The following is a 24,463-nucleotide window of genomic DNA, read 5'->3' as shown; positions in this document are numbered from 1 at the left end:
GGGCACGCTGCTCAGACCGTAGCCTACTCACAGAGTTCCTAGGACCCGTTTAAAGACAAGAGGAGATGGGGCTTTTTCCGTGGCAGGCCTGAAACTCTGGAATGAGTTACCTTTTAACTTGCGTGCTTCACCATCAGCTTTTAAGGTCAGACTAAAGACTTTTTAATTTGATCTGGTCTTTACCCGTGGCCGTTAGTTTACTTGTATTTTTTTTTATTGGTGCACTTTGTGTGTCGTTTTTATTTCTTTTTATTTCTATTTTAGTATTTGTTTTTATTCTTGATTGGGTAATTTCCTGGTATTACTAATATATGTCTGTACAGCGCTTCAGTGTCACCCCTGTGCCTGTAAGGTGCTTTAGATTTTTATCTGTATGCCAATTCTAAATGTAAAGATTGTCAATTTTCCACTAAGTTTTCTTTTCTAAATTCCAAAGTTTGCGTGGGAAGTTGCTCACGCAGTTTTCCAACCCCGTTTTGTGCGTAAGCAAGCTTTATAAATGAGGCCCCTGGACTTTTTCCTCAGACAGGCTCATGGATGCGTCGCAGCATCGCCACATTGGAGACAGGAACAAGTGCTATTCAGCCAAAGTTTTATCATCAGGGACATTTTCTAAGTGACAAGTCTCTCTGAGAGGCAGGGTTTGGAAAACACTCGCTTCAGTGAGAGGAATCTTCACGCATAGCTGTGGTTCTGAGACGTGCTCCAAGTAGGGCTGGGGGTAAACGATTATTTTTAAAACGATTATTCTGACAATTATTTTATCGAATAGTCGACTATTCTAATGACTATTTAGACGATTAATCTAGCGATTATTTTCTTATTGCACAATTAATAAAAACAAGAAAATCTCTAATAAATTCCTCAAAAAATTGATAAATTGTTACTGTAAGAGAATAAACACTACAGGCCTTCCATTTTGTATAACACTGCTTTTATTGTGTTATGTTCTGGTGACGTGTAGAACTTGGGAGTGCAGGCTGCTGCCTGAGAGGTGGTTGGAGACGGAGTGTCTCCATGCTGCTTTGTTTTGGTCACTTATGTGCGTGAGGCGAGTGGTGTTACAACTCTTCCTGGGGAGTTTGGCTCGTGTGCAAAAAGGAAGGGACAATAACGGGATTTAAAAGTTAAAATGATGATCAGGTTTATTTACAACTACAAAAAAACATAAAACTTTCCATCCACAGGTTGGGAATTATAAAACTAATTCTGCCTGTGGGGAATTAAAACAAAAGTACAAATAAATAGGGATGTCCCACTGGGCAAAGATTACAGGGTTCTGGACCAAAATAAGAATCTCCAAAGGTCCAAACTCTAAACTGGGTGGTTAAACCAAACTCAAGGTGATATTTTAAACTAAACCGAAAACCCACAACACTCTAAATGTAATAAAAGGGAGATCTGCACCACAAAAAAGATGAACTCTAAACCAAAACGTAACAGCTTATCCCAACGCAAGAAGCTGTTAGCGAAAATGCTAACAGTAGCTTTACCAACGTTAAGTTCAAGTTACCAAGTTTAAATAAACCAAAAATACCCAACAGCAAACAGCCCAGCACAGAGGGGAGACTGCTACCACCAAAACAGCTCTCCTAATGTCTGAAAGAAGCTCCTTTATGAAGGGAGAAACGCTTCCGGTGATTTTCTACATCTGCGGTAGAGACGAAGCAGCGCATTTGACCCCGGAAGTTGTTGTCCGTTGCCGGGAGACGAAGGTGGGCAAAACACGAAAGGAATCTAGTAGCGGACGGACGTTGTTCCGGGTCTTCGGTATTTGGCGGAGATGTTCGTGAAGGTGGAGAAGAGGGCGAACTAGAGGAAAAACGGGCAGATTCCACCTCTATTTACAAACTCCTGGGGATGCAACAAGTGGGCGTGGTGCGTCGACAAATTTTTAGAATCGAGCCGTCGACGTGGAGGGGAATGAGGGAGAAATCTGTCTGTGTTGAAAAGTCTTGGAAATACATTAAAACAATGTCAATACAATAGTATATACACTATTGTGGACCACATACATGACTGTAATGGTGGCAAAATAACTCAGGATAGTGCTACGCCCTGTGTTGTCCTGGCTGGAAAAGGTTTTGCAACAATCCCCAGGTGACGGAGAAGTCTGATTGCACAACATCTCTGTCAATGTGTGTGCGTAAATTAGGCTTTAGCCGAGAGGCCCAGACGTCCCTCCTCCCAGCTACTTGGGCAATCTCCCCCGTGGACATCCCGAGGCGTTCCCTGGCCAGCCAAGGGACATAGTCCCTCCAACATGTCCTGGGTCTTCCCTTGGGTCTCCTCCCAGTTGGACGTGCCCAGAAAACCTCACCAGAGAGGCGTCCAGGAGGCATCCTGACCAGATGCGCGAGCCCCCTCAGCTTGTTCCTCTCGATGTGGAGGAGCAGCAGGTCTACTCTGAGTCCCTCCCGGATGACCTAGCCTTTCACTGCATCTCTAAGGGAGAGCCCTGCCACCATGTGGAGAAAACTCATTCCAGCCGCTTGTACCCGCAATCTGGTTTTTCAGTCACTTTCGGTGGATGGTTGTAAACTGTAATCCCAAATGTTGTTTTAATTTAGACAGCTCTGTGTAAAGGTCTTAAAGTGGAAGAATACCACTTAGAGATGATTACACATCTTTTGTCATTTCTCTTCTTTTCCAGAGTCCGTATTTCTGTCCGTTGTTGTTCTTCAGTACCAGCGAGTCCTCAGCTCTGCTCATCAGACCGTTTAATGAGAATGGTTCTCTGAGAGACCAAATCTGTAAGGTAAGATCTCTTCCAAACCAAACTTATGCCTGAAGCAGGTTTTAAGTAAGATGGATTAGCTACATGGAATATTGGGTAACAGAACAGAAGAATAAATGGGAAATGGCCTGTATTTGTATAGTGCCTTCTTAGGGTTCTACAACCCCCCCAAGGCGCTTCACAACACAATCAGTCATTCACCGATTCACACACACATTCACACCCTGGTGAGGATGAGTTACGATGTAGCTACAGCTACCCTGGGGTGCACTGACAGAGACTAGGCTGCCGAGCACTGGGCCCACCGGTCCTTCCGACCACCACCAGCAGGCGAGGTGGGTTAAGTGTCTTGCCCAAGGACACAACAAAATAAAGAACCATTTAGATGACTTTAGAATAGAATAGAATAGAGTGTATTGATCTCAAAGTGGGGAAATTCACTTATTAGGGCAGCACATACACTTGGAGAATAGGAAGAAATAATATAGGTAAATACACAAAGGCTGTAAGCTGTTATTGTAATCTTCAGTAATTAGGATGTGATTGGTCAGGACACTACTGGATCGCCAAGAGGCCTCCATACACACGGGATACCGTAATTCTGCACTGGCGTTTGATGAGTTAATATTAATTTGAGAACTTGTTAAACCACATTAAACAAACAGCCAAAATGATTTTATAAACCCAGACATCACACCTATTATTGTTGCATGCCCTGAGTAAACCGTTTTCCTGTCTACGTGTGTTGTAAGTCAGATCATGCAATGGTTGTACTGACACTGCATTTCATTGTCCCAGGACACTGGTTCAATAAAAAATTAAGCTATCAATATCCTAAAGAAATTGTCTCCTACACTTATGCATTAGCTTGACAGATCTATGTCACACTGTCTCTTAACATTCATGGATGGGGAAGGCTGTTGTTGGTTTAGCGTCTAGGAAACAGAGCGTCTCTGATAACCATTAGCATTGGCAACTCCACCACACAGCAACATTCCTTCAGCCTTGTGTTATTTGTGGAGATAAAATATCAACGTTGCAGAGCAGTCAGTTGAGTAATGTCACTGTTAGCCAATCAGAGGAGAAATGTCAAAATATCAGGAAGACTCCAGATCCTGTTGTGTTCTGCTTACCTCTGCTGTGACAAAATTCTACTTCCTGAAACAGGTGCACCATTTTCCCCTCAGAGGGCGTAAATTTATAGTAGAGACCACTGCAGATGTGTTGGAATACAGCGGCTAATCATGGTGAGGTCTCTCCTATCCAGGTGAAGCCTAAAGAGACCTACCTGAAGAAATACTCCTGCCCCAGGAAGAGTCGAGGCCTCGAACTGGCACAGATCAAACTATACGGCCGTCAGATCCTGGAGGTACAGATACCTAACACAAAAAGTGCATGTCATCCAAACTGATGCAGCAAGTGCTCCAAAACTGAAGTACGAAGAGCAGGGTTGCCATCCTCTGTGAAGCTTAGAGCTACTTCATGGGTACCATACAAAGGGGTACCAGGTTTATTCAACAGTGACCTTTGACAGTTAAAGTTATGGTTTATATGTTGTGTGTGTGTGTGTGTGTGTGTGTGTGTGTGTGTGTGTGTGTGTGTGTGTGTGTGTGTGTGTGTGTGTGTGTGTGCGCGCGCGTGCGTGTGTGCGTGTGCTCGGTCAGGGCCTGAAACTCCTACATGACAGCAGCATATTCTTTGGTCATCTGCACGCTGCTAACATTATTGTGGATGATGACGTCTGTCGGCTGGTGGACGTAGAGAACGGGATCCTGGGAATTCCTTCAATGCTGCGACCAGTTTTCATCCAGCTCAGGAAGATCAATGTAGGTGAACTTGTTTAGATAAACTAGACTTGGAAAATAAAATCTGCTGATATGAGTTATGATCCTCGACTGTTTGGGTCACATTTAAAAATGGAAAGTCAAACAAGCTGAATGTGGTAGGCCTCAAAAACATTTGAGCTAGGCAGAGACTAATGGAGTCATCTTAGCATTCCAACTGCCTCTCAATGTGGAGGAGCAGCAGATCTACTCTGAGCCCCTCCCAATGACAGAGATTCTCACCTTATCTCTACGGGGTAGCCCAGCCACCCTTCTGAGAAAACTCAATTTGGCCGTTTGTATCCGCAATCTCCTTCATTTAAGGTAGATGCCAACCTGACAATATCTGTGCATGTTAATGCTACCGTTGGATCCTTTTTTTTCCCCAGCTCTGTCGCATAACCTGTCTAAAACCTATTCTCAAACAACAGCACCTGGAATCTGTCATTCATGCATTAATCTCCTCTAGACTTGATTATGCAAACTCTGTTCTCATTGGTGTAAATGCGTCCACCCTCGGCCGCTTGCAGAAAGTCCAAAATGCTGCAGCAAGGTTTCTTACAAAGTCAAGCAGACGCTGTCATATCACACCTGTTCTAGCTGACCTACACTGGCTCCCTGTGCACTACTGGGTGCGGTTTAAAATTGTAATGTTTGCTTTTAAAGCTCTGTATGGTCTTGCTCCCCTCTACCTGACAGAGGTGCTCTCACCATACACCCCCTCCAGGTCACTGAGGTCTGCTGATCAACAACTCCCCTGTGTCCCTAAAATGAGCTATAATTCAATTAAATTTAATTCATAAATACTTTATTCATCCCAGAGGGAAATTCAATTGTTTCAGTACACACAATTCTGAGATCAGGCATACATACATACATAGACACATGACTAGAATTGGTGACTGTGGTCATTCGTAACACAGGTCACGCTACCATTATAGATCAAGAGGGTTTATACGAGGATAGTCAGGGGGAGGGGAAAAAAGGCACTTCAGAGTTATCCCCGACAGAGAGGATAGCTTTGCTATACAAAAAAACACCTCAGACAGATATGTTGTGTATCGTCTGTGTGCATAAGTGTCCACTAGGTGGGGAGGTAGGGTTGGGACTCTCCTCACTTCAGTGCGTGCAGCCACATGGAGCAGCGCTCTTCACCTCCGTTTGGACTGGTGAGGGAAATAATGAGTTAGAGAGCACATTGACTCCTAGATACGGTTCCACGGCCTTCACCGGTCACAGTCCCGCCCAGGCTGAGATGGGGAGAAAGAGTTTCCATAGCGACGGCAGCATTCCACATTTCTTCTGAGGGGGGAGTTTTCACTTCAGCCTCTCAGGCTTTAAGGGCACCAGATTCAGATAAGAATTGTTTTGGGTGCAGACAGAGATAATTTCCTCTCTGCCTTAGAGTTCTGTTGGTCTTCAACCCCTCCAGGTCCAATAATGACGTTATTAATCTATTCCGATCCGTGCTGATCCGTCAACTCGCTACTTGATCGAATCCACCTGTGCCAGAGCCTGAATCTCAGCCAAAGTTCCAAGCTTACGACTCATCTCGACAATTATGAGTTTGTGAGTTTACAGCGCGATGCATTCCTTCCCTGAGCTCCGGGATTAAGCCATTATTCCTCGAAAGCTCGTTAATTTTCCGGTAAGCCAGGTAACCGCTCAGGCCTAACAGCAGGAATCCCGACACCAAAACGACGAATATCCAGACATCTTCAGAATCCTCTACAGACAGTTGAGAGAGGCAGATCAGGTTCCACTGTTTCCAGGAGTCCATGATATACCCAGCTGGCTCTGTCCCAGAGGGGCATCCGGGAGCACCTTCTCCCGTTCTCATCGTTGAAAAAATTTTGTCAATCGCGTTGAGAGACCAACTGACCAGATCCATGTTTAATAATTTCCAGTTTCCAGAAAAAATGCAGAAAGCACCCGTGCACACAAAGACAGGACAGGACAAAGAGCCTTGGGAGGAGGAGGGAGAGCGAGAGGAGAAAAAGCATCTGTACTCTCCAAGAGCCGGACGAAGCTCGGTGGCAGCGTAATTTCACTTACACCCTAACCCTGCACCAAAACTGTGGAATGCACTCTCTTATCAGTTCGCCAGTCTCCTTCACTAGTGCAATACAATCTAGCCTAAAGACCCATTTCTTTCATCTAGCTTTTGGTCAATGAGTGTGTCCTTATAAGCATTTTAGTTATTTATGGTCTTAAAGTCTTATTTTAGATTTTATCAGTTCTTTTACTGTTAAACATGCACTCTCTGTATGAAATATAATTTTAATGCTGTATTTTTGTGTCTAAGTTTTTACCCTGTGCAGCACTTTGGTCAGCTGACACGCTGTTGTTAAATGTGCTTTTATAAATAAATATGGTATGGTTCTTCCTGTCACTACCCAAAGCTCATTACCACAGGTGAGGGTAGGAACGTAGATTGACCGCTAAATCAAGAGCTTCACCTTCTGGCTCAAGTCTGTCTTCACCACAACAGATCGGTACAACGCCCACATCACTGCAGACGCAGCACCAATCCGCCTATCGATCTTGCGCTCCATCTTTCCCTCACTCGTGAACAAGACCCCGAGATACTTAAACCCCTCCACTTGCGGCAAGACCTCATCACTGACATGGAGAAGGCATTCTACCCTTTTCTGACTCAAGACCATGATGTCATGATCCAGCTCTGTCCGCCCTCATCTCCATGACAACCACAGCCTGCTCTCCTTAGACTCATCTGCCACGCTTGCTCCCAGTAATCAAGCTCATGCTACTCACCTGTTTCACCTGCTATATGTATACCCAAGCCAACCACCAACTCCCTGGCAGATTATAGAAAGCCTCGTGTGAGTAAATTTCGAGCATTCCTCTCAAGCCTGACTCCTTGTTCCTGATCACGTTTTTGCTCCTTGGATTTCCCCTCTTGCCTCACCCCATCTGGATACCTTTGCCCACCTTTGATTCCTTAATTTTGACCCTGGACCTGTCTCCTGACTCCTGCTTCAGCCTGCTTCATTTTGGATTATTCTGCTCGTTGTCTTCCTGGTTCTGACCCTGGCCTGTCCTCTGACCAACCATCCTCCTGCACAACCACTCGTATCAACCATTGGGTAATATCCCTTAGCCACCAGCTCTTATATCCCTGCCTCAACTACTTACGGATTTTAATAAAAATCTGAAACGTTTTTCATTGTGTACGGTGTTCTGTTCAGGTCCTCACAATCAGCCATTACACGTGGTCTCTGATTTAGAGGAACTGATTCTCATCCCAGCTGCTTCACACTCGGCTCCAAACCGATCCAGTGAAAGCTGGAACAGATGACCCGATCCTTAGGCCACCAAAATGGATGCCCTCAACACCTTAGCTGCACCTAGAAACCCTGTCAAGTTATGAACAGAATCGGTGACAAAGGGCAGCCTTGGCGCAGTCCAACTCTCACTGGATACAAGCCTGACTTATTGCCGGCAATGCAGACCAACCTCTGATACCGGTCATACAGGTACCTAACAGCCTGTATCAGAAGGCCTGGTACCCCATACTCCTGGACTACATCCCACAGGGCCTCCGAAGGGACGTGGTCGAACACCTTCTGTAAATCTACAAAACACATGTCGATTGTTTGGACAAACTCCCACTTACCCTACAGGACCCTCCTAAGGGTATAGAGCTTGTCCAGTGTTCCACGGCCAGGACAAAAACCACATTGCTCCTCCTGAATCTGAGGTTTGACATTCCAACAGACCCTCCTTTCCAGGACCCCTGAATATACTTTACCAGGGAGGCTCAGGAGTGTGATCCCAGGTGTGTGAAGAAACTCTGCGGTCCCCGTTTATAAATGGGGACCAGGACTCCGCTTCCTCACTGGAAGACATGCTGGTAGAATTGAGGAGGTTTTCGGAGTACTCCCCCCACTGATCCACAACGTCCCATGTTGAGGTCAGCAGCACACCATCCCTACTATAAACAGTGTTGGTTGTTCACTGCCGGATGGTGGACCAGAATGTCTTTGAAGCCATACGGAAGTATTGCTCCGTGGTCTAACAACTAAGCTGTCGTCAGAAGCCACTGCTAAGCAGACCTTACATGAGCAGCCTGTTATATATTATACCCTAACCCACACACACACACACCAGAGTGACAGAGTAATTTAATGACAGGTTATTAGATGTTCGATTTAGGACTTTGCAGTCTAACATCAGTGACATGAAACGGCTACTGGAGCTCCTTGAGCTTTGAATAATTTTGTGGTTAGATTTTACCCCTCAGATGGAACCTTGTCAAATCACACAGAAATTCAGTACAAAATTTTAAAATCTCAAAGTAAATGTTTTTACTCAGAACAGAACATCCAACCTGCAGGTTTCTTAGGTCCTCTCACTAGGCTTTTTTTTTTAATCTGCAGACCACAGAGAGCATCGATGTCTTTAGCTTTGGATATTTGCTGTATGAGATGACGTACGGTCGACTGCCAGACAGCGTTCCTATTGATCATTACCCGTCCACCCCCCACACCTCAGTGGGTCAGTTTACTCTAAAACGACTAATTCAAAACATCAAATCTGTGCATTTTGTGCTCTTTTCACTGTTCCAGATGTTTAAAAGTGTTCTTTTGTTGATCAGTGTCGGTGCTGCAGTCCATCCTGTCCACGGACGCCTGTAAGAGTGGGATACCAACAGTTTCAGCACTCATGCAGACACCGTGAGTTCTCTTTTTTACACATGCACTCATGTGCACACACTTCAGATCATTGTATTAGTGTGGTGGTAGTCATCAAAATCTGGCAAATCAGTAGAAAGGGGAACAGTCTTGTTTGAAAATGTAATGTTTGGGTTTGACTTTCAAAGAAATAGAAGTATCCACATCAGCTGGTATTCAATAAAATGTACATGACAAATCTTCTTTATACTCCAGGGTTACCTGTGGAGTACCACAGGGTTCAGTGCTTGGAATTGTTGTACAATTCTTTTTACTATATATATGCTTCCAATTGGTAAAATCATTAGACAGCATGGGATAAACTTCCACTGTTATGCTGACGATACTCAGTTATATTTATCCATTAACCCCGATGAACCTAATCAGTTGGGTAGATTACAGGCTTGTTTTAAAGACATAAAAAATTGGATGACTCGAAACGTTCAGCTTTTAAATCAAGACAAGACTGAAGTTCTCATCTTTAGACCCGAAATTCAGAAAAGGAAATTGCTTATTCAATCACCGGACCTGAACAGCATTAAATTAGTCCCCAAGAACAAAGTAAGGAACCTTGGTGTTATCTTCGACCAGGGCATGTCTTTCAAATCCCATGTTAAACGGGTTTGTAGGATTTCCTATTTCCACCTTTGGAAAATTGCTAATATTAGAAGCATCCTTTCCAGGAGTGATGTTGAAAAACTAGTTCATGCATTTATTACATCAAGACTGGATTACTGTAATCCATTACTCTCAAAAAGTCCACAGAATGTAGTTAAAAGTCTTCAGCTTGTCCAAAATGCTGCAGCTAGAGTTCTGATGAGAATTAAAAAGAGAGATCATATCTCTCCTGTCTTGGATTCCCTACACTGGCTGCCTGTTAAATTCAGAATAGATTTTAAGATACTCCTTCTTACAAATAATGCCTTTATTAATCAAGCTCCACCATACATCAGTGACCAGATTGTTCCATTTGTTCCTAACCGAGCACTTCGCTCTCAGACTGCAGGTTTACTGGTGGTTCCCAGAATATCCAAAAATAGGATGGGAGGCAGATCTTTTAGCTATCAGGCTCCTCTCTTGTGGAACCAGCGCCCAGCTTTAGTCCGTGAGGCACACACCTTGTCTACTTTTAAGACTAGGCTTAAAACATTTTTATTTGATAGGGCCTATGGTTAAAATCTGATGTTAGCCCAGATCTGGACAAGTGGGGGAGTAGAGGGAGGTGGAGTGTACATTCGGTAAAGACGGATCTCCCTTGTAGAGCCCTGCACGGGCCTAAAATCTGAGCCTGTGTCCGGCCCGGCCCGAGGGGGTGGAGCCCCAGCCCGACCCGGGCCGAAAAGGTTTTCAGGATTCTCTGGCCCGGCCCGAGCCCAAGCCCGACTTTTTTTAACCAGCTAAATGAAAACAAAGTGCGTCAATCCTGACCAATGTGTTAAAAGACGTGCAGGATCCGAGCGTCGCAGAAGCGCATGCGGGAAGCTTCCTCCCACTGAAGCGAGTGTTTTCCAAACCCTGTCGCTCAGAGAGACTTGTCACTTAGAAAATGTTCCCTGATTATGAAACTTTGGCTGAATAGTATTTGTTCCTGTCTCCAATGTGGCGACACATCCAGGAGCCGTCTGAGGAGAAGCCCAGAATCTCACATCCTCTTCAGCTCATAAGCGCATATGATTACGCACAAGCGTGACCCAACCTGGTCTCACAGTAAGACTGGGTTGGAACTGTTCAGGTTTACGCAGACAATCTTCACATAGAATTGACTTACAGATGTAAAATTAATTCAGTAAAATATAAAGCATATTATTTAAATATCCATTCATTATTTTACAAGCACAGAGAGCCGCATCAGATGGATGGAAGAGCCGCGGGTTGCCGATCCCTGCTCTAGTTCAAGATATCATTAAAATTCCAAAAGTGCTGAAAAGATAAAAAATGGGGCTTTCCGTGCGCATACAGTACATTACGGTAGCCACCGGGATTCCCTGTCCTGAGCGTAACGAATCTCAACACAGATTCAGAGACGTGCGAGTTTGTCATCCAAAATGCTCCGTTTTATAACTTTTGAATGGCTGATCAGATTCAAATAATTCCAACTGTTCCTAAAAGTACATAAAAGCAGCTTTCCAACGATCTATAGCATGAAACAATCAGAGTTAGAGAAAATATCGCTACGAGGGGAAATCCTGCTGTACATCCTGATTGAAACTGAGCGCAGCGCTGCGGTGAAAGCGGATAACCTATAAAATGACATGTTGAGGACACAAACTCAATACATCTCTTTTATTGTGAGGTAATAATTTCTCCGAGTTTTGCGGTTGCGGGCGGGAGTAGACATGCATGCTGCAGGTGCGAGCGGGAGTGTAACACACACATGTTGCGGTTGCAGGCGGTAATGGTCAGAAATTCAGCGGGAGCGGGATGAAGAAAACAGTCCCGCGCAGGGCTCTACTGCTGCGTTTAAGTGTTTTAATTTTTTTAATGATTTCGATTAAAAATAAAGGCGCCCGGCCCGTGTCCGAGGTAATTGCACAGTCGTTGGCCCGAAGCCCGGCCCTCGGGCCGTCGGGCCGGGCCGACCCGAGGGCCTAGGGCTTCAGTGCAGGGCTCTACTCCCTTGCCCTGCCTCCAACATGCCTCTATCTAAAAGGCTAGGTTATCCAGAGTTATCTCTGTAGTTCTAGGCTTAGACTGCTGGAGGACATACTGACCACTTTCCACACTCAAGTACTTTCTTCTACAATTTGCTCTTTAACTGCATTATTTCCTGCTATTTCAGCTGTTTATTTATTCTCTAAGTGTTTTTCTCCCCAGAAGAAGCTACAATGATGTTCTGCTGTGCTGTGGTGGCCTCATGGAGGGGGCCATCGGCTAGCACACTGCTGCTAACCACTTAAACATTCTCCCTCTCCTGATAATAAAATTTTACTTTACTTTATTTTTTCTTCATGTAAAATGTAAAGTTAACAGCTGAAATAGCAGGAAATAATGCAGTTAAAGAGCAAATTGTAGAAGAAATTAGTAGAGTGGAATGTTTACTTTGTAAAGTGCCTTGAGACGTCTTGTCGTGATTTGGCGCTACGTAAATACACTTGAATTTAATTGAAGTTAATAAATGATGTTCTTTGAAAGAAACCTACTTAAAATGAACATAAAAACAACAAATTGTCACGATAAGGAGTCATCTTCTATTTGTGTTTTGCGGTGTTGTTTTGTGTCTTGCAGGCTTTTCAGTGATGTCCAGCTCAAACATTCTGAGAAATTGCATATAAAGGTGAAAGATTGGCTCGATGCAACATCTGAATATTTGTCCATTATCATCAATATTGATGTAAATGATACAAACCCTCCTTCTTCACCAGGTTCCAAACAGGCTGAAGGAGGTGCTGAAGTTGGCAAAAGGAAGATTTGAAAAGAGGCTGCATGAAGAACAAAGACAGGTGGTTTTTACTGGGGGAAGTTTTCTGAGGAATCTGTTACTGTTGTAATGAATCAGGTTCTGTTTCTAACTTCAGACTCTACAATATATTTGTACAGGGACAAGCACATTAATGAACAACAGTAGTAAATACAGATGTCAATGTTCACACATTAGTACGACTGCTCTGGTCTGTAAACAGTGTTGGTAGCACAATGCTTTCACCTTCTGAAGCACCGGATGGTGAACTAAAATGTCCCCAAAGCCACACAGACGTCTTGCTCCATGGTCTCACCAAACTTTTTTCCCACTTGTTACAAATAATATTGTTGTATATTCCTGCTCATGTAATGGTTCTAATGTGGATTTGTTTCTGGGGGTTCTATGTAACTCTTAAATTGAATATGGGGTGGGAAACGTCAGACATTGCCCAGTGAGATATATGAATGGACGCTAATGATTTTGGAAGGGACGGGAAGAGGGTTGGAGAATAAACAGGGTTCCACAGTCAATAAAGAGAAATCTACCCAGAAAGTTAATATGACAACATGTAAAGGTCTGGCATCACTCTAAATCCACTTTTGAAGCTTGTGACTATGTTAGATTGTTATTTCCTCATTACAAACACTCATACACAGTTTTTGCTTTTACACATGCATTTTCCTTTCTCAGTTGCTTCTTCCCTCGAGCTCTCTAGTGGGAAATATCAGCGTACATCTATCTCTGGGTCTGCAGTAGGGGTATGCAATTTTTAATAACTCTGAAAGCTCAACTGGATCAAAACTGTTCAAACACAGATGAGGTTCTACAGTTACCTCTGATGCTGCCTCACTTATTGAGGAAGAAGAAATCGCATTAGGGAGGATGCTAATGATTTTGTTTCTATTAGAATTAATTTTACTCGTGAAAAGTCCCATAAAGTTGTTGCTGCTGAGGGCTAGGGGAATAGATGGTTCAGAGCTATGATTCTGTGTAAGTTTGGCAACTGCTAAGTTCCTCTGGGATACTGAAGACAATAAAGATGGAACATTTGCTTTAATGACCCGTGTCATCCTGGACACAGTCTCTTTGACTAGCTCTCATCTGGCAGGAGGCTGAGATCTATTCGGACCAGAACCTCTCACCACAAGAACAGTTTATTCCCTTTTGCTTTTGAACTCTTGAATGACAATCCTAGGACTGCCCAGTCTGTTGGTTTCAGTCACATGACCCCTTAATGTGTTTGTACCTGAGCTGTTCTGAGCTGAGTAAGAACCATCTTTTCGATGACTTTCAAGATGAATGGGAGTCTGGAAATCAGTTGAAAATTGTCACAAAAAGACTGATCCAGGCCAGAGTTCTTTAACAGCAATTGATCAACTGCATTCTTAAATGCCAAGGGAAACACACTTGAGGAGAGGCTAGAAATAACCGTATTGCTGAAAGACTTATGAATAAAAGTGAGCCTTCCAAGCGACTCCCCCTTGTTCAGAGAGTAAAATTAAAAAGTTGTCTTATGTAGAAAATAAAGTTGTGAATTATGTCTGATTTCAGCTCCATCAGCACCGGCGGCTGACTCGAGCTCAGTCTCACTATGGCTCAGAAGAAGAGAGGAAGAGGAGGACGATCCTGGCAAGGAAGGTGAGTCAGCACAAACAGGCTTTATATTGACTCATGGCAGCCAAAATATGTCTACCTCTGTTAGAAACTACAGATGTCCATGTGAAAAAATCAGAGTTTTTGTTTTTGCAGAAATCCAGACAGTCAACTTATGAGAATGAAGAAGACATTTCTGTCCGAAACAACAACTCTGGTAGGTCACAGCTGGATTTACATGGCACTTCTGTAGAAGTGAAGTAAGTGTTTAAAACATAGCAATTAAACAAGGTTTGTTTGGAGGCAGATCACAAGGCAAGGCAGCTTTATTTGTATAGCACCTTACAACAGTAAATAACCGACCAAAGTGCTTCACAGAAATTAAAACATAAAACAATACACAACATCAAAATGCATCAAAACTAAAGCTTAAGAACTAACACTAAAAAGACTCATGCTGATTTAAAAGCCAAATCATAAAAATTTGGTTTTCAAAAGAGATTTAAAACCAGACAGTGAAGAAGCTGTCCTAATGCGGACCTACACAAAAACACAAGCTCTCAAACATATCCACATTGAATCTGAATATGCTACTGACAAACTTGTGCTGAACATAAAAATAAAATAAGTTTCCTTTGGTTTTATTCTTCCTGACCCCAACCTTCAGTGAGTCTTTTGTCACTGAAACTGCTATTAATTCAAACTTTTCTGAGTCTTTTTATTTATTTCTTTCTTTCTTTATTTATTTTTGTTTGTTTTTGTGAAGGACTAAAAAACTTGTGATCATTATCCTTCATCTTATGTGTAGACTACTGAAACTGGCTGTGTCTGAGCAAAACCTCCCTATACCTTCTGCAGGTGGTTCAGAATGCCTGTGCTCAGCTTCTAACTAAATGTCAAAGTACACCCACATCACCCCGCTTCTCCTCCTGCTTCACTGGCTGCCAGTCAACTTTAAGAGAAGCCTTATTCTCTCCTGAATTGGGGCTCGTTTCCCTCTTTACCTTTGAGATTTCACCAGGATCAGTAAAACATCACTGGAGGCGTTTGGCTCGGATCGAGTGGTTGGCTTTGGACAAGCACCATCATACATTGGTGATCTTCTTGGTCCCTACACCCCCAGCAGGTGCCTGAGGTCCAGTGACCAAAGCCTACTGGTTGTGCAGCACCAGGCTAAAGGTCAAAGGTGATAGGTCATCTGCTGCTGTTGCCCCCAGACTCTGGAACTCTCTCCCCCTGAGCCTGAGATCAGTGGACTCAAAAGTCCACGTGAAAAGAGAGTTGCAGTAGTCTAAGCGTGAGGAGTTGAAGGTGTGGAGAACAGAGCGGGATAGAATGGGACTCAGCTTAGCAATGTTCATGGGAGCGGAGAAAGCGCTTTGATTGGCCACTAGCATGAGCTTGTTCTATGTGAACGTGAAGCGGTACAAGTGATAATGCTGCTGGGATTCATAATTGTATCCTTCTCAGCAGCAGCACTGCAGGTGCTCTCCATGTCCAAAATGTACGCAAGCAAGGTCCTTAGTTAACTTTAAGTTGCGCCCGTTTTTCCACTAAGGTTTCTTTCATAAATCCCAAAGTTTGCGTGGAAAGTTGCTCAAGCAGTTTTCCGACCCCGTTTTTTGCGTAAGCAAGCTTGGTAAATGAGGCCCCAGCTGATTACTATCCGGTGTTAGAGCAGTGAAAACACTCAAAGATGCTGGATAGTGGCCCTCCAATTCTGGACACACACCCCTGTTCTAGGACATTGAAGGTTTTGTATTGATTAGTTTCCACACAGTTTTTTGTAGTTTAATAAGAGCCACCTTTTCTGAAAAGGAATAATGTGATGGGATTTTTAAAACAAACTCATTAGATTTTTTTTATCTAATTGATTTATGGTTTAGTCAGCAGAGGATTTGATAGAATATTCTAATACTAAAATGTCAATAGCTGTAGCATTACTGTATTTAACTTCACTGTATTGCATTTCTCTTAAAAAGTTTTATTTGTCAACCACAACTATTTTGAATAAATAAGGTAGCCTAAATAAAAAAAGGCTAAACCAATTATTGAGAATGTGATGCAGCAGATGCAACTCTTAGGAAATTTAATTTAACGCTGAGTTCTGATTTTCATTGCTTATTGTTCAAGAGTGTCTACTCCCCGTTTTCCCAGCATGGAATAAGTAGCTAGCTAAAGCAAAAAACATTATAACCAATGTTAAAATGTTATCATATTAACATGTTAACAGTCTGACTTGTGGCTCGCTGACATATTCTTTCATTTTTCATATTGGCTTGTGTTGTTGCCATCCTTTACACATTCCACAGTAAATGAACACAAGTTCAAGAATTTTTTTTTTTGCCGGTAGCACTGTGAAATAGGTATATAAAGACTTTAAACTTGATGAAACCTGTAGGAACCCTGCAAAAATCTATTACATTTAGATGTTTTGCATCCTTTGTTTCCTACCTAAGCCTGGTTTAATCATTCCTTTTTTTCTAAAAGCCATTCAGACAGCTGATTTTTCCTCATGTTGTTGAGAATATACTGTAGAGGTAAAAGCTGCAGTTGGGTACGATTGTGGACTGAACAGGGGACAACAATTGGAAAATGACGGTGTTCTAAGGCAAGAAACGGCAAGAAAAACCGAGCTATTACCTAGTTGATTTTTGGAAATATGGACTTGGTTCAGATTATTTAATTATGAACTACGAGCTGAACTAGTTCATTTTAAAATGTATAAACTGAACTTTGAACTAATGAATGAACTAATTTCATTCTCACCAACTGCAAACCTAACAAGCATACGAGTGTTGATGCAAAAAGCTTGTCAAGTTCAACCACTTTATGTTTGGTCCAGATTTTTAATGCTTCTGAGAGACAATGGGACAACAAAACCTCAGAACAAGTGGGAGTGTTAAGTGTTATGTTCTGATGTTGTGTGTTTGTGTGTATATGTGAGGTTTTTTCTTTTTATGGGCATGGAAAAACGGAAGTGACGTGTGTGTGTGTAACCTTTGACCTGTGACATTAGTAGGGTTGTCACGGTATGAAAATTTAACCTCACGGTTATTGTGACCAAAATTATCACGGTTTTCGGTATTATCGCGGTATTTTTTAAACGGTGTTGCATATGTTCAGAAAGCATTGATAGTCCTGTTCTACACAAACTGAAATAGTTTTGAAAAGGTTTAACAGTGTTTATTAAACCTAAAATAACACAAAGTCTTAGCAAAAGTGCAACTTTTCACAAGTAAAGGAACAAATAGCTTCTTTTTCTGGAACATGTTACAGTAGTCAGTGCAGGTTTAAATTATACAAATCCAAACATTCAAAACATAAACAATATGTAAACAAATCAAAGAAACACCACTTGTTTTCTCATACACTTGTTTTCTTCATTATCAAAATGAAAATCTAAAACTCCAGTCCACACTTGACTTGAGCACTGTACAAGTCAACCTTAAAAAATATGTATTTAAAATAAATAGCCACTTTAAACAAATTACTAAAATAACTACTACACTATGTAATCAAATCCAAATGTTCAAGTATAAATGGCATTGAATAAGTAAACAAATCCATGACAAGGAACTAATTGTATATTTCTCTTCATCATCAACAAATAAGATGCTTCATCCAGCAACAGGGTGTCCGTGACACGGTTTAAATGCTGGCAGAGGACGCTGCGGCTGCAGTATATAGTGACTCGTTGCATTCTCCCTCAACCAAAAGTCCTCACGTCATGCATTTAAGCTAAAATGCTAATGTTAACTTACCTTGCACTGGCTGTAGAGACGTGGGTGATGGTCACGCAGATGTGCCATTAGATTCGAAGTGTTGCTGCCTTTTGCAGACACTTGTTTCCTGCACGTTCTGCAAACGGGATAGCAGTCTTCTATTAACTGTCCCTCAGCATTTTTCAGAAATCCAAAATATGCCCATACTTCCGATTTAGTCTTCTTTGAGGGCTGATGGATGTCCTGGGCGCTGCCGTCTCCTCCTTCCGCCATTATTTCAGCTTCAAAGTTTTGGTGCCGTTGCAAACTAAAAAGTGCGTGTGCGCGCCGCGGGAACTTCAGCTGAAGCGACGGTGGCTGGTAAGGGTCACCGCGCCGAAACCGTGGCTACGGTAAACCCACCGAGATAATTTAGTTTTTTAAAAACTGGACGGTTATTTTTATTGTCAACTTTTTTACCGGGGTTTACCGCTATACCGGTTACCGTGACAACCCTAGACATTAGTAAATAAAAGCGAGCTCCTGGCGAAAGATGGGTGTGTGAGCGGTACGCGGATGTAATGGACTGGCCGTCTGACGCCGAGCTCTAAAACGGTGAATCTTTTGAGTCCGTGTGAGTTTCATGAGTTAACCTCCATAGCTGCAACACTTACACTTCAACTTACGTCTTGATTCCGCTGTGTTAAAACGACATCGGCTAACAAAAACAATGCTGTTGGTAAGAATTCTGACAGCAGATTTTCTCTTCTTAATTATCTTTGTGAAACCTATCGAGTTTAGGAGTGAGTGGTTTTCCGAAGTTCTCCTGGTGGATGGAGCTAAATGAAAGCAGCCCATCTTCCCAGTTTGATTGACATTGATCGTGGCCTCTTGAACAAGAGCTTCTGTTGATGTTTCTTCACATTTGTTGCAGAGGAAGACTTTTTATTCTACAAATGTCAGAAATTTCAGGCACTGATGAGTTTCAAATTTCTAGTGATTCTTATTTTCTGTTTCCCTGCAGGATCTGGAGCCAGTTCACCACCCACCTGTCCTTCCTCACCCATCCTCACATCCAATACAGGTAACTTTTGTCTGTCTCTCCGTATAGAAAGCTGTGTGTGCACCTGTCTACATTGATTTAGTCCTCTTTGTCTGTCTGCCTTCTTGAGCCGTGTTCCATTTAACATATTAATAACATGTTTTCTGAACTTGTGACAGGGTTGGGGTTATCATGTGTGATTCTGAATTATTTTGCACTTTTCAGACAGGTGTTCTGTGTTTACAGTCACTGAACTCACGAGAAACTCCATCGGTTTCTGTTCCCTTCCGAGCAGCCAGAGTCGCCTGTCGTTTGGGTCAAAGCTAAATGAACTCTACTAGAAAGGTTTAGGCACTTGGACTAAAATCCCTCAAGTCTGGAGAACCATTGATCCAGACCATTAGGGGTGACAGTGGCACAGGAGTTGAGTGCCTGTCCCATAACCGGAGGGTTGCAGGTTCCAGTTTCGTCTTCACAATCTTGTTCTTGGGCAAGACGCTTAAGCTGCTGGTGGTCGGGGGGGCCGGTGGTGCCTGTGTACGGTAGCCTTGCTTCCATCAGCATTCCCCGGGGCAGCTGAGGATACGATGTAGCTCATTATTAGTGTATGAATGACTGTTTGTGTTGTAAAGTGCCTTGGGGGGTTGTAGAACCAAAGAAGGCACTATAACAATAAACAGGCCCATTTTAAGTGAACAGTCTGGCTGCTGTAAAGGAACATAGAAAACGAAGAGTTGGGACTGGGCCTAGTAGAATATAGTGTTCATTCAGAACAAAAAACTGCATAAGCACAAACAAATCAAATATGTTGAACCATCCGTGTTTACAGATGGATCTAAGACCGCTCCCCTCTTTGAGCTGTTACGTGGGTTAGACAGAGCTCCATTGCTGTTGCTCTGATCAAATGGTTTCATGTACAACATAGCTGATTTTAGCGGTAGCATACACCTCCTGATGAATAATGTATCTAGCATTTGCGTCAAAATTTTTCCATGTATGCATTTATCTCCCTGTCATTAGTGGCACAGCTGATAACTCCTCCATTATCTCAACCTCTCCCTATAGAGAATATTAACTGCACTGCTGCATCCTGAACCAGTGGAGCTTTCTAAATAATCCTCACTGTTTTTGCAATTATGCTAGTAACCCCTTCGGGGGCCCATGCCCACTTTGTACCAGTGTTTGTGGGTGTTTACACTTGTAATGGAGATTCCATTCAAATATATCTGTTCTCCACGAATGAAGCTAACCACTTCTTTGAGTTAAGGAAAAAAATTTGTATTAAAAGCTCTTCATTCTGCAGGTGTGGCCATGCAGCTATGAGAGGTTTAAGCAGGTCCTCGATGGCTATTTTTACTATCTGGAGCCATGCAGCAGGTATTCATGGAGATGTAACAGAAATCAGCAGGCACCTGAATCACACACCTGGGCTGCATAACATAATCCTAACCCTGGTCAATCAGGAGGGTCTCATGACGTACTCTCCATTGAGTCTAAATGCTGACTGGTCCAATAAACTAATGATATTCATGTCTGTTTCTCTTCTTTTTGTGCCGTCTCCTCCGTAGAGCATGCTCCATCCTGACCATGTTGGGTAAAGTAAAATAATATTATGTTGACAATGAGAAAGGTCTCTATTGGTTTTTGGAGGTGTTGGACATCCTGGCCCGTGAACAAAGTGATGGTGTGACTTCAACAATTAGGAATCACTTTTGCTACCAAAGCCATTTAGATGTGCTGATGAGAGTTTAACTTTGATGTTCTATCAAAATAAAAGATTTGGGTCAGCAGTGAGGGGTAAACCAGGGACTGATGATAAACTCCCAACTTTATTTTTGTCTCTTAGTGACTCGTTGGCTTTATTCCAGTTATTTTTGTCCTCGTTTTCTCTAGTCTTAGGTTGGGCTGAACGATTTTAGGAGATGATCTCATTTCAAATCAAGCTTCAGCACATTATTCACTATGTAGAGTAACATTTACAAACATGACAGAAAATGACATACCATCACAACATTGAAGGCTATTACTCTAATAATGCAAGGATGAAAATCTAAAGATGACAAATTGATGAATGACCAAGCCCAGCATAAAGAGAGTTACAATAATCTAACCTGGAGATTACAAATGCATGGAGTACCTGCTCCAGGTGGACTCTTGACAGCATAGGCTTGATTTTGGTCAGGCGTTGCATGTTGAAAAGGCAAGTTGACGGAGTTGACATGGGCATCCAAAGTAAGACCAGAGTCTATTCCCCCCCCCCCCCCCCCCCAAGCTAGTGACAACTTGCTTCAAAAAGGGAGCGAGAGAGCCCAGATCAACTTCGGAACCCCTGCGGCCCGTTGTTGTTCTGATTAAAAATAATCTCATCCAGGGCACGAAGCTCCGGTTCCACCACATCCCAAAGGTGCTCTATCAGGTTGAAATCTGGTGACTGTGGAGGCCATTGTAGTACAGTGAACTCAATGTCATGTTCAAGAAACCAATTAGAAATTATTGGAGCATTCTCCTCTGACCAGGCTCTAGCATCAACAAGGCATTTTCGTCCACAGGACTGCCATTTACTGGATGTTTTTCCCTCTTCACACCATTCTTTGTAAACTTTAGAAATGGTTGTGGGTGAAAATCCCAGTAACTGAGCAGATTGTGAAATACTCAGACCAGCCCGTCTGGCACCAACAACCATGCCACGCTCAAAATGGCTTAAATCACATTTCTTTCCCATTCTGACCTTCAGTTTGGAGTTCAGGAGATTGTCTTGACTAGGACCACACCCCTAAATGCATTGAAGCAATTGATTGATTAGATAATTGCATTAAGGAGACGTTGAACAGGTGTTCCTAATAATCCTTTAGGTGAGTGTATGTGCTATGTGTATGGAGATTATGTGAATGAAGGTCAACTGAAAGATGTGGATGTAGTAAACACAGAAAAGGTGCTGAAACAAACAAAGTAAACTCAAGCTTACAATGTATGCAAGAGAAAATGAAAGCTTGTGAAAGCAAATAATGAATTTTTTAAAATGGAAGAGAAAATTGATCAGTAGCCAGAACTGACAAAAATTTAAATCAAAGGAAAGTATAAAAGGTGTGTGATAAAGTAATCAATGGTTGTGAAATGTAATGGAAATTTGTTTGTATGTATTTGTATGTTTCCCAAAAGGAAGGTAATAAAAACGAGACATACGTTGAAGGAGAAACTTACAACAAAAGGTGTAAGACGTTAATAAATGTTAGTAATCAAACCCTATATGTGAATGTACCACTAAAGGACTTAACTAATTGTTAACGTAAAAATGAAATGTAAAATGAAATGTTTTATCAATGTATGAATTTTTTGAAACATTTTAACTATCTAGAAATTGAAAAATACATGACATTGTCATTTGGATTCATCTTAACAGTCAGCAGATTTATCCGCATTTCACTTTTATGAAACTAGTCATCTCAGTTCTTCAGAAACCCACAGCATGGCAACATCAAAGCCAACCAAGTCTTTACGTTATGTTTAGACATGAATTACATCCATACACACACATAAACTCAACAGAACTTGGATAACTTGAAACAAAGAAAAGAGGGAGACGAGATAAAAAATCAACCCTCCTCAATGTCGCTGGAGGTACGACTAGAGATGGAGGTGGAATTGGAACAGTTAACTTTTGTGGGTCTGGGTGCCCTGCCCATCATTATGTTTCAACTCTGCCATGCTTCCCTTGGGTTTCCTGAAGTTAATTTCTGCCCCAGCTTGTCCTTATAATTTATCTTGGCTAATTTAGCTTTCCTTCTGAACTCCTTTTCCAATTCCCTCACCTTTGTGTTATCCCCCAGCAGGAATACTTTCTTTTTCTGAACCATTTTTCATGTCCTTTGCAACCCTCTTTTTATTATTTTGATGAATCATTGTTTAATGGGATGGGCAGGATAGGTACTGATCAGAGTGAAATCGTTCAGGTTATGGAGAACCAAAAAATTACAAGTGGTGCTCGCTGCAGAACCACAAAGGCGGAGCTGCACCAGAGTCAGCCCCGCCCATTCCATCAGAGTCAGTCCAATTCCTTCCAGTTGTCAGACTTAATAGCATTCTGGAACCAAAGAGGGTGTTATAGCTAATATAATCTAAAATGCAAGATTGAGGACGGAGTTGAAGTTAATTGAACAGTTTTTGTAAAGGTTTCCTCATAAGAAATACACCAAAGCCATTTTTGGCCTCGTTCACACATTTTCCTCCCATCTCAGCTTCAATTTGGCCTCCTCCCCTGAAGCGGGTCTGGTCTTGGTTCTCAAATCGGGATATTCTGTGAATTTTCTGACAAATTATTTCTGAAATGACTTCTACTGAGACACCGCTGGAAAAACCATACGTCCCATCTACAAAGACACACTGGATGGCACAATTACATGTAACGCCACTTGCTTTTTATCAGATGTAGTGGTGAAGTGGTTATGGAGTCAGATTAGCATGCAATTTTGTGCAGGTTCACCTCCCAGTAGCGGTAGTACATAGGTTGTTTATAACCCTTTTTCTTTTTCTATCTACACTTGCCAGTACTATGTTTACAACAATTTATTGGTATGCCGTTTACAATATAAAGACTAATGTGTTTTTTTATTTATTTATTCATTTATTTAGCCAGTGTGAGTCCATTTGTGAGCAGAGTTTCAACTAAAATGCTGTTTAGGAATGACCAAATTCAAAGAACTTTTAGAGACATACAGTGGGGCAAAAAAGTATTTAGTCAGCCACCGATTGTGCAAGTTCTCCCACTTAAAATGATGACAGAGGTCAGTAATTTACATCATAGGTACACTTCAACTGTGAGAGACAGAATATGGAAAAAAAATCCATGAATTCACATGGCAGGATTTTTAAAGAATTTATTTGTAAATCAGGGTGGAAAAAGAGTTTTTGGTCACTTCAAACAAGGAAAATCTCTGGCTCTCACAGACCTGTAACGCCTTCTTTAAGAAGCTTTTCTGTCCTCCACTCGTTACCTGTATTAATGGCACCTGTTTGAACACATTATCTGTATAAAAGACACCTGTCCACAGCCTCAAACAGTCAGACTCCAAACTCCACTATGGCCAAGACCAAAGAGCTTTCGAAGGACACCAGGAAAAGAATTGTAGACCTGCACCAGACTGGGAAGAGTGAATCTACAATAGGCAAGCAGCTTGGTGTGAAAAAAAAATCAACTGTGGGAGCAATTATCAGAAAATGGAAGACATACAAGACCACTGATAATCTCCCTCCATCTGGGGCTCCACGCAAGATCTCATCCCATGGGGTCAAAATGATCATGAGAATGGTGAGCAAGAATCCCAGAACCACATGGGGGGACCTGGTGAATGACCTGCAGAGAGCTGGGACCACAGTAACAAAGGTCACCATCAGTAACACACTACAACGGCAGGGAATCAAATCCTGCAGTGCCAGGCGTGTTCCGCTGCTGAAGCCAGTGCATGTCCAGGCC

The 24,463-nt window shown here is 42.4% G+C and overlaps 1 protein-coding gene across 5 annotated transcripts in view; it reads left to right on the top strand.

Moving 5' to 3' along the window:
- The window catches only part of pxk (PX domain containing serine/threonine kinase), a 64,635-nt gene that overhangs the window by 25,752 nt on the left and 14,420 nt on the right, over nt 1-24,463 (top strand). For 3 of the 5 annotated variants that reach the window (XM_015974309.3, XM_015974308.3, XM_070549571.1), the window contains 10 exons: nt 2,654-2,758; nt 4,005-4,106; nt 4,402-4,563; nt 8,961-9,078; nt 9,179-9,257; nt 12,480-12,528; nt 12,617-12,694; nt 14,206-14,292; nt 14,404-14,464; nt 18,976-19,035. In XM_015974309.3, coding sequence (XP_015829795.3) covers nt 2,654-2,758; nt 4,005-4,106; nt 4,402-4,563; nt 8,961-9,078; nt 9,179-9,257; nt 12,480-12,528; nt 12,617-12,694; nt 14,206-14,292; nt 14,404-14,464; nt 18,976-19,035 — 901 coding nt within the window. Of the gene's footprint in view, nt 1-2,653; nt 2,759-4,004; nt 4,107-4,401; nt 4,564-8,960; nt 9,079-9,178; nt 9,258-12,479; nt 12,529-12,616; nt 12,695-14,205; nt 14,293-14,403; nt 14,465-18,975; nt 19,036-20,296; nt 20,524-20,561; nt 20,588-24,463 lie in introns of those variants that run through there. The other 2 variants (XM_015974311.3, XM_015974310.3) reach the window with 2 other exon arrangements.

The sequence above is a fragment of the Nothobranchius furzeri genome, chromosome 3, assembly GCF_043380555.1.
Source record: "Nothobranchius furzeri strain GRZ-AD chromosome 3, NfurGRZ-RIMD1, whole genome shotgun sequence".
Classification (NCBI taxonomy): Eukaryota; Metazoa; Chordata; class Actinopteri; order Cyprinodontiformes; family Nothobranchiidae; genus Nothobranchius; species Nothobranchius furzeri.
The sequence above is the reverse complement of the archived record's forward strand: the minus strand, read 5'-3'. Positions and strand labels throughout refer to the sequence as shown.